The following is a 10182-nucleotide window of genomic DNA, read 5'->3' as shown; positions in this document are numbered from 1 at the left end:
GGATTTCGTGTACTTTCTGTTCTCAACTCACCCAGACCTGGTTATCCAGGAAATAGTCCCTGTGCCAAGAATCACTCCTATTGGCTCTCTTTTTGAGTTCTATTTTGTGGCATTGCAGATTGAATGTAGGGTTCCTCGTGAGCTAGACAAGCACTTCATAGCTGAATGATTCCACAGACCTTCTAAATTTTCTTTGTCAATATTGAGACAGGGTCTCTCTAAGTCAAACAGATCGGTTTTGACCTTATTCTGCAGCCAAGGTGGACTTTGAACTGTGAACTTCCTGTAGTGAGAGTTTTGTTTTCTTTAAAAATCCAGTTATGTTCCGTGAATCCCAGGAGTGGGATAAGAGGCTGCTTCACAGCAGGTGATTATGATTTGCTTCAAGCACTAGTAGGGGTGTGATTTTGCCACCTACAGAGAGTTTAATTTTGGGGACTCTGGAGTAGGTATAAATGAGAGAGTCCCCAGGGGGCCGGTGGACATGGCTGCTGCTCCCCACTGTTGCTCCTGCTTCCTGTTGTTGCAGTTTGTTGAGTGGTCATGAGCAAGGAGACAAAAAGAAGTTGGAGATATCCTGACCATATGAAGACTGGACTTGCCCCAAGAAACCTTATCAGCAGAAACATACACCCCCTTCCCCCTCTAACATTCTTTCCCTCCTACCTAGTGTTGGGGGATGGGAAGAGATCATGTATTAAGGGTTAGAAGGGAGGTATAAGAACTCAATAAAAGAGAGAGAGAGTGTGTGTGTGTGTGTGTATGCCAACAACTTCCTGCCTCTGCCTCCAAAATAACTGTGATTACTGTGATTATCAGCCTACACCCAGGTCTATCTGAGTAAGCACCTGAGTTGTAATTCCTCTCTTCTCTACCAAACCACAGTTTGGTGTTCTTTGAGAAAGACCCTGAAGATACATGGACCCTAGTAGGAACACCTAGCCAAGAGCTTCAGTTGGGCTGAAATCTATCCTATTAACTACATGGAATTAGCCAAAATGAAATCAACCCAAGGTTTTGTTTTGTTTTGTTTCTTATTACCCACAGTGATCTTGTTCTGAACTTTCCAAAATTATCCAATCCTATAGTAGCAGCTAAAAATTGAAAATGAACTTATAATTCATTCATTATAAGCTCCTGTCCAGTAGTTTCTAGAATATGAGTCTATACAATGTACTCCCTTCTTGAGATTCTCGAAGTCCAATTCAAGTGCTCACGTTCCTGTCGATGGAACCAACAGCCTCAGTGCTCGAGGCCAAGATTGATGACCTAATTCCTGAAAACCCACATAGTTGAAGTGTTCTCTGACCTCCACAAGTGCCACTCTCCCCAAAATGGATAAATGGATGTTTAGAAAAGAGAGAGAAAACTTATAAATAGTAGTAATAACACAGTGCAATGAGGTGGAGTCTCAGGGGGCCTGCCAGAATTTTTTTTTTTCTGAGCACACTTGGAGAAGCTGGAACTTACCTCCCAAGCATCCAAGAACGTATATTTACTGCTGAGAATACTGCCTTTATCATCTGTGGGTAAAAAGACATTTCCAGACTGTAAATGCAAAACAAAAGGCTCATTAGGATCTTACCTGGATACCTGGTTCTCTGGAGCAAGGTTAGAGGGCAAGTTACGGCATACCAAAAAGAAACACCACATCTCCATTTGTCACACTCTGGGGAACACACTTTAGACAGCAAACTTCAACAAAATGTAGATATCAATCCACTGTGGGCTATAACCTCTGTGTGTCTGACAATGATGGGCACTGCTTCACCAACTATCCTTAATATGTTGTAAAAAGCCATTATTGTTACCATGAAAATTAACCCAACACACCCAAATCCATAGAAACTTGTGGGACATTTTGGGTCCAAGGCTATTAGACAAAGATTCCAAGACTCCATCAAAAGGGCATGGCTAGCAGAAGATCCTGCCCGGCTTGAGTATGTAATCATCACCAAAACTGATCCACTTTGGCAGCAGAAAATTCACATCCCTTCAATTTCTTTTCTTTTTTCTTTTTTTATTTAAATGAGTGTTTTGCCTGTATGTACCGCATGCTTGTCTAGTTCCTGTGGAGGTCGAGAAGAGGATGTTGGATCCTTTGGAACTAGAATTACAGATGGTTATAAACCTCTATGTGGGTATTAGGAGTCAAACAGAATCCTCTAGAAGAGAGTCAGTGATCTCAACTGCACAGTCATCTCTCTGGACCCTGACTATCCCCTTTCAACTCTGAGGAGCAGGCAGGAGCAGGGCCCGGGCTATTGAGCTTTATGTTCTTCAGACTGTAATGAATATCTGCCAACATTTGGGGGTTTGTTCCTGGGTGCTACCCACCAGTGGGGTGGTGCTATCATTGATGGGAGAGCTGATCTTTGAGGTGTGTTATGCAAGATTGTCCCAAGAGATTCCTATCCCCTCTGTCCAGGAAATGAATAAGAAGTTGACAGGCCAGTTTGCAGTTTGTCTGAGCTGGCCAGAATCAGTTTCTCTCAAACCAACTGTAAGAAAACATAAGTGCGTGATGCTCCACGCAAGTGGCCCTAGACTGTTTTATAGGTCGTTGGCTTTCTGTTGTGCATAAAACTCCAGATATAGCCCATCCCCACCCTAGCTCCAACACAGCTGCTGTTCTTTGGCATCTGCTCGACAGTACAGATAGAGCCAAGAGCAGCTCAAACCTGAAATCCCTGTGGCCAGTGGATTAGATACAGGTCCAGGTAGTCGAGCTTCAGATCTGAGAGGGTTTTCTGGAAGGCTTCCTTTACCAGGCTTTTCTCAAAGAAGGTGGACCACAGCTGCAGGGTGTAACAGGGAAGCATTAGAACTAGGGAGAGGAAGGCCACACATACTACAGTCACTCTCCCTGCTTGGAGATTTGCAGCTGCTCATATATAATAAGGTTAGTTAACAACGGCAACACAGATGGTCACCAGCACTCAGCAAGTCAAAAGTCATGCATGTGTGTTCTTCCTGCGCTTGGTGTTAGCACATTTGACAACTGGATTAACAGCTGATACTCCTGTGTTAGTCTTCCTTGGCTGTTAGCTCGCAGGAGGCAGGAGCTGGGTCTGAGCCTTAAGGTTCAAGTGTCCTGATGCCTCTGGGAACAGTTAACCCTTTCATTACTCTCTGATCTCCAAGCCCACCTGGCCTGCCCACTCCAACAGGGGGTCTATCTGTTGTACCAGGTACAGTGTCCTGGAACAAGAGCATTTTAACATGCTGTATTCACTGCAGAGCCAGAGTTCCTCAAATAACTAAGACTCAACACCTCTGGTTTGCAATAACACTTTATAATCCATACTTTTTACTGAATTGAAACGAGAGGAGGTATCTACATGACAATAAATAATGTTCCCACCATTTCCAAAATACACGTGTCTGAGAATGTCAGGGCCAGAGTCACTGAGACCACAGTGATAAGCAATAAGGTTCAGGGGCCATCTTAAATATATCCCTTACTGCCACTGAGAGGGTAGATTCCACTGACAGAAAATAGGAAGGGAGGTTCAATGGAGCCATCTCTACTATAAGAGAAGAATGAGGCAGGGGGGGCCAACAACAGTACTTTCTTACAAATACTAACTTGGTGTGGATATTCATGCAGAGATATAATGACGGAGAGAGAGGCTAAGAGAATACAACAAACAGGAAAGGCGAATAAAAGTTCTTGATGCTGCTCACACCCAGACACTTCCACCTGCCTTGAAGTCATGTCTACCAAGTGGACCATTGTACCTTGCTGACGATGAAGAGGTCCTCCCGCTTCACAGCCTTCTCCTGGATCTTCTCTTGGATGGCTTCTCCCACCTCACTCTCATTCTGATAGACATAGGCACAGTCAATGTGGCGATACCCAGCATCAATGGCCACCTTCACAGCTTCCCTGACTTTATCTGGGGGAGACTGAAAGGCAATAGAAAAAACGATTAGAAGCCATTCTTCCAAGTCCCCCTCCAGCAGGGTCCATGTAGATCTGGGATCTATTTTAAGTGGACACTGGGGTTGGGGGAAAACACACTTTGGAAAACTTTTTGTAAGAAAAGAGTGTTATTTTATTGTATTAATTTTTATGGTTATAAAGTATATAATATAATCAGTTGGTTTCATTTCTGGAATATGGCTTGCTGCCAAAAATCTAGGGCCTGAGTTCAAGTCCTAGAACCACATGGGAGAGAACTGACTCTTGTAAATGATCCTTTCAAAGGCCACATGCACACCACGGCATAAAGGGCACTTCAAACACTTGTATGAACATGTTTGCATGCACAAAAACGTACTAACAGATAAGTGAAAAAAAGTTAAGTCAGGCCTAGTTACCACCTTTACATGCTTTTAATCCTGGAGGCAGGTTGATGGCTGTGATTTTGAGAGCAGCCTGTTCTACACAAGAATTCACACACTAGCCGTGCTACATAGTGAGACCCTGCCTCAAAAACAAACCCTCAAAACTCACTGAGAGCCAAGCATACTAGTGCAAACCTGAATCACAGCACAAGGGAGGCAAAGACAGGGGGACAGAGAATTTGGGTCAGCCTGGAAGCTCAACTTCTCGGTGACATCGCTCACACTTGTAATTGCAAGCATTTGGGGGTAGAGTTATGAGGTCAGGAGCAGTTTCAGCTGCCTACTAAGCTCTATGTCTGTCAGAGTTATATATGCCTATCTCAGACAATAAATAAATAAATAAATCCATTTCTCACAAAGTCTAGAGATCCTTTATGTAGTTGTCAAATATTGGGACCTCATAAAATTGGGAAGCTTCTGTAAGGCAAAGGTCACTGTCAATAGGTCAAAATGACAACCAACAGATTGGGAAAAGATCTTTTCCAATCCTACACCCAATAAAAGGATAATATCCAATATATACAAAGAACTCAAGAAGTTAGACTCCAGAGAATCAAATAACCCTATAAAGTGGGGTACAGAGCTAAACAAAGGATTCTCAACTGAGGAAACTCGAATGGCTGAGAAGCAGCTAAAGAAATGTTCAATATCCTTAGTCATCAGAGAAATGCAAATAAAACAACCCTGAGATTCCACCTCACACCAGTCAGAATGGCTAAGATCAAAAACTCAGGTGACAGCAGATGCTGGCGAGGATGTGGAGAAAGAGGAACACTCCTCCATTGCTGGTGGGATTGCAAGCTGGTACAACCACTCTGGAAATCAGTCTGGTGGTTCCTCAGAAAATTGGACATAGTATTACCTGAGGACCCAGCTATACCACTTTGGGGCATATACCCAAAAGATGCTCCAACATATAACAAGGACACATGTTCTACTATGTTCTTAGCAGCCTTATTTATAATAGCCAGAAGCTGGAAAGAACCCAGATGTCATTCAACAGAGAATGTATACAAAAACTGTGGTACATTTACACAATGGAGTACTACTCAGTTATAACAAACAATGACTACATGAAATTCTTAAGCAAATGGATACAACTAGAAAATGTCATCCTGAATGAGGTAACCTGATCACAAAAGAGCACACATGGGATGCACTCATTGATAAGTGGATATTAACCGAAAAGCTTGGAATACCCAAGATACAATTCACAGACCACATGAAGCTCAAGAAGGAAGACCAAAGTATGGATGCTTCAGTACTTCCTAGAAAGGGGAACAAAATACTCACAGGAGGAAATATGGAGGCAAAGTGTGGAGCAGAGACTGAAGGAAAGGCCATCCAGAGACTGCCCCACCTGGGAATCCATCCCAGACACTATTGTGGATGCCAATGTGGGTCATAACAGGAGCCTTATATAGCTGTCTCCTGGGAGGCTCTGCCAGAGCCTGACAAATACAGAGGCGGATGCTTGCAGCCAACCATTGGACTGAGCACAGGGTTCCCAGTGGAGGAGTTTGAGAAAGGACTGAAGGATCTGAAGGGGTTTGCAACCCCATAGGAAGAACAACAATATCAACCAACCACACACCCTAGACCTCCCAGGGACTAAACCACCAACCAAAGAATACATATGGAGAGACTCATGGCTCCAGCCGCATGTGTAGCAGGGGATGGCCTTGTCCGGCATCAATGGGAAGAGAAACCCTTGGTCCTGTGAAAGCTTGATGCCCCAGTGTATGGGAATTCGAGGGTGGGGAGATGGGAGTAGGTGGGTAGGTGAGGGAAGAAGAAGCAGGGGGAGGGGGGATGAGATAGGGTGGATGGGATAGGGGGATTCTGGAGGGGGGACCAGGAAAGGGGATAACATTTGAAATTTAAATAAAAAATATATCTAATTTTTAAAAGTTCATAAAACAGCAACAGCTGCACCATCACTGGGACAAGGAATTGCTTCCAGCCACTCAGAGGCACTGTGGTCCAGGTCAAAAGCCCCGCTCTCCTACAGGAGCACTGAGGACCACATGGCTCTTTTCTGGCAGCACGGGCTCCTCATCCTGAACCCAACTCCTTTACAGTCTCTGCGTCTGCTGTTGTAATTCTGAAAGTTCATCTCTGTGAAGTTTTCCATGTGAGTTGATTCCCTGGAGATCTGCACGTGATTAGTGATTGTTTTGATGGATGTGTAATTTCTGGCTTGGTCCAAAACCGTTTCACTAAACATTGAGATGAGCCTCGGAGAAACTTGCCAGGTGAGTTGAACACAGCCAGGGTGGGACCTGAGCTGACTGTCGCTCAGTCTCTCTGTCACCCTGATCCTGCTCGGGCTTTAATATGTGGGAACTAGCAGGGTCTTTGGAAAGTGAACGTGCCTGGGCTGGGGTCTGAGACTGGGCTTTCACAGGCTCCCAGACTACTCTGAAGTAGGTAATGGCAAGGGGAGCTGGGTCATTTGGAACTCAGTGTTCTCGTTCTAAATAATTCAACCAGAAATAAATACACAGCCAAAACCTGTAAACTGTGAAGTAATTCTGAGGAAACGCTTGCAACGAGAATAACTGCCTGGAGATGATGGTTTGCTGTTCTTTGTAAAAATCCAGGAACAGCCGGGAACCCACATTTGTTAGGGAAGTTAGAAGCCAGCTTTGAGTCCTGAAGCGGCACAAAAACTAAAAGCAACTTGGGTCAAGGCTGTAGAGTTCCAGCCTTATCCCACCCCCACCCCCACCCCCACCCCCACCCCCACCCCCACCCGGCAAGCAGACGCTATGCAAAGAGGAAGACGTGCCAAGACCTGTCCCCACTTGAAAGAAGCAGCTGCCCAAAAACTGCGCACTCACCTTCCAGGTGCCCAGGCCCACAATGGGCATCTTGGCTCTGGTAAGGAGCGTCACGAAGGCCGCCATGGTTGCTGCAGAAACGGTTCAAAGGGAACAGACGGGAGCCTCTGCCTAAATTAGGAGTCAAACAACTGGTTTCGTGTCTGTGTCCTTGAGCAGACAGGCTCTTCTTCCTACTGGCTAGCAGCCACAGCCTGGGGGCGGGCACTGGCACAGGAAGTGCATTTTGGTTTTTCGTAGGGTTGACCAGCAGTAAACACTGCAGAATACTAAGTTTCCCTGCTGCAGAGTGCAAGGCTCCCGCAGCAGTGCCCACGCAGGTGTGTGGACAAAAATAACAGGCAGTGAAAGATGAATGCGTAAGTTTATTTAAGGAAGGTCATTGCTTCGAGAGTACACATACTCTAGGGGTCCAACAAGTTTTCAGCTAGGGAAAAAAATTCAAGGCAAACAAAGAGGCTTATGGCAATCATTTTGATATCGATTAGTACTGATAACCCACTACTGTCAGACTAGCCACATCAATTATTTCTGAAACAACTATTTCATTAGCAACAATATTAATAACAAGAGATATCGGTGTGAGATCAATTGATGGATGTCCTTGCAGAAATTTTTTCGATTTTTATTATTTATTTACATTCCCATCTCTCCCCCTTACCCCCACTCCCAAAGTTCTTCATCCCATTCCTCCTCCCCCTTGCCTCTGAGAAGGTGCCCACCCCACCAAACCTCCCCCTTCCCTGAGGCCTCAAGTCTCTCAAGGATTAGACACATCTTCTCCTACTGAGGCCATACCAGGCAGACCTCTGCTGTATTTGTGTCAGGGACTTCCAACCAACCCGTGTATGCTCCTGGTTGGTGGCGCAGTCTCTGGGAGCTCCCTGGAATCCAGATAAACTGAGACTGCTGGTCTTCCTATGGAGTTACTCTTCCCTTCAGCTTCTTCAATTCTTCCCCTAATTCAACCATAGGGGTCCCAGACTTCAGTTCAATGGTTGGGTGTATCTGCCTCTGTCTCCATCAGCTGCTGGTAGGGCCTCTTAGGGGACAGCCATACAGGCTCCTGTCTGTAAGCACATCACAGCATCAGTAATAGTATCAGGCCTTGTTGCCCTCCCATGAGATGGATCCCAAGTTGGGCGGGTCACTCTTTTTAATGTATGAATTTGAAAAGCAGTAATGTGAGGCTGGACCAGAGAAGAAAGAATCATAATCTCAACTTCATTAACACAAAAGTAAACACAGAGTAACATTATATAAGGTTATAGTAGCCTCTGTGTCAGGCGTGGCTCTGTGAGTGTGTAATTTCATCTGTGTTCACACAATTGCTGTAAGATCATGGGAGTAAATTGGTCTAGAAGTAGAGATTACCTATTAGTCATTTCGACATGATCTTTCACTACTAAAATTCTCCTTCTCCTCCTCCCTCCTCCCCCCCTCCTGTTCTTCCCTCTTTCCTACTTCCCCCTCCCCTCATCCTCCCTTCTTCTTTCCTTCCCCTCCTCCCCCTCTCACCTGCTTCCCTCCTCCCCTCCCTCTTCTTTTTTCTTTTTTTTTTTGAAAGATTTATTTATTTATTTTATGTATGCAAATACACTGTAGCTGTACAGGTGGTTGTGGGCCACCATGTGGTTGCTGGAAATTGAACTCAGGACCTTCGGAAGAGCAGTCAGTGCTCTTACCCACTGAGCCATCTCTCCAGCCTCTTTTCTTTCAATAATAAAAAGTTTCTTCATTCTTCTTTGCTTTTCTTTCAGAGTTAATGACTTGACCATGCTGCCACTTGCTCCTCTCCACTCCCTCTCAACCATGCCCCTGGATTCCTTCCAGACTTCACTGGGGCATTCTATTAAGACGGGTTTGGCTTCAGAAAGCAAGTTACTTCAACATAATACTGGATGACAAGCAGGTCCCAATGACAGGGGCTACTTTATGCTTCTCTGCCTCTCTGGCCTTTTTTTCTGGCTTCTCACCTCTCAGCTTTCCCAGAGCATCTAGTGAGTGGGGGCTCAGATCATAAGCAAAGCCCTATTTCTTGCTTTCAGTGTCTGTCACGTGCCACTTGCTGCACTCTATGCTCGGATTCAGTCCCTGCCTTCCAGAAGTTTGTGTTGGAGCCAGATTGGGGTGCAGGGGTAAGTTCCAGGAACAGAGGATTGAGAAGGTATGTGTAGAACTTCTGATGTATGTGTGTGTGAGAGTCTACAGAATACATTGCATCTATCTATCTATCTATCTATCTACCTATAATACAAAGTGTTGGAGTCCAAGATTTGCCCCATAAACCACATGAACACCGATCTCAGTCAGACAGGGATGGTTTATTGGACACACATCCTAAGACTGATCAACTGGGGCTGTAGTTCAGAATTTGGAGGCTGAGTTACAACTCTGAACATCTTTCTCTGTCAGGTTATAAAGGCTAAAACCACAATGAGCTCATACACAAGTGCAGGAAGTGTTGCCTAGCGGTTGGCTCTGATTCAAGCCATTTTAGACATAACACTTCATACTGACCTTTAATTTGATGGGTCCTATGTAAAGCTTTGTGGAATTTCTTAAGACTAACAAACCTCAGACCATATAGAACATAACAGGATATGTGATCAGCATGACCTTGCTCTGAGTCAAGTTATTTTTCTGTACCAATGACTGGCAAGCAAATTACAGCAACAATATGAAATAGCTGGCAGGCATGGAACAAAATGACTACAGCTATGCTGGGCTTGAGGGCAGGCCTCAACACAAAGGCTCTGGAGAAAGATGAAGAGAAGAGCTGTGTACTTTAAGACAGGAGACTCACACAAGAGTCATCCAGGCCAGAACTGGTTGGCCAGACCAAGTGGCCTGAAAGGCACCCTGATGGATGGCACTTCAGAGATTTACCTTTGTCTAATTTATACGTTTCATCCTCAGAGTAATAATGACCATGTGGAAGGTTACAATGAACAACTAAAACATCCACTTTGGAAGAATTTTTTTTTTT

At 44.8% G+C, this 10182-nt stretch overlaps 2 protein-coding genes across 2 annotated transcripts in view; both read right to left on the bottom strand.

Moving 5' to 3' along the window:
• The window catches only part of Akr1b10 (aldo-keto reductase family 1 member B10), a 42649-nt gene that overhangs the window by 5326 nt on the left and 27141 nt on the right, over window positions 1-10182 (bottom strand). The gene's annotated exons all lie outside the window — the stretch shown is intronic.
• Window positions 2023-7445, bottom strand: LOC115031324 (aldose reductase-related protein 1-like). Its single transcript, XM_029478718.1, has 3 exons — window positions 7194-7445; window positions 3742-3909; window positions 2023-2798 (listed from the first exon to the last, which is right to left on the bottom strand). The coding sequence occupies exons 1-3, from the start codon at window positions 7257-7259 to the stop codon at window positions 2676-2678; spliced, it is 357 nt and encodes a 118-aa protein (XP_029334578.1). The 5' UTR covers window positions 7260-7445; the 3' UTR covers window positions 2023-2675.

This window comes from Mus caroli, chromosome 6 (genome assembly GCF_900094665.2).
Source record: "Mus caroli chromosome 6, CAROLI_EIJ_v1.1, whole genome shotgun sequence".
NCBI classification, from domain to species: domain Eukaryota; kingdom Metazoa; phylum Chordata; class Mammalia; order Rodentia; family Muridae; genus Mus; species Mus caroli.
The sequence above is the reverse complement of the archived record's forward strand: the minus strand, read 5'-3'. Positions and strand labels throughout refer to the sequence as shown.

Coding starts and splice junctions, on each gene's coding strand:
- LOC115031324 (XM_029478718.1), bottom strand. CDS start 7,259: ATGGCGGCCTTCGTGACGCTCCTTACCAGAGCCAAGATGCCCATTGTG. Junction 3,910..7,193: donor TGGGCCTGGGCACCTGGAAG/GTGAGTGCGCAG, acceptor ATTGCCTTTCAG/TCTCCCCCAGATAAAGTCAG. Junction 2,799..3,741: donor ACCTCTTCATCGTCAGCAAG/GTACAATGGTCC, acceptor TACACCCTGCAG/CTGTGGTCCACCTTCTTTGA.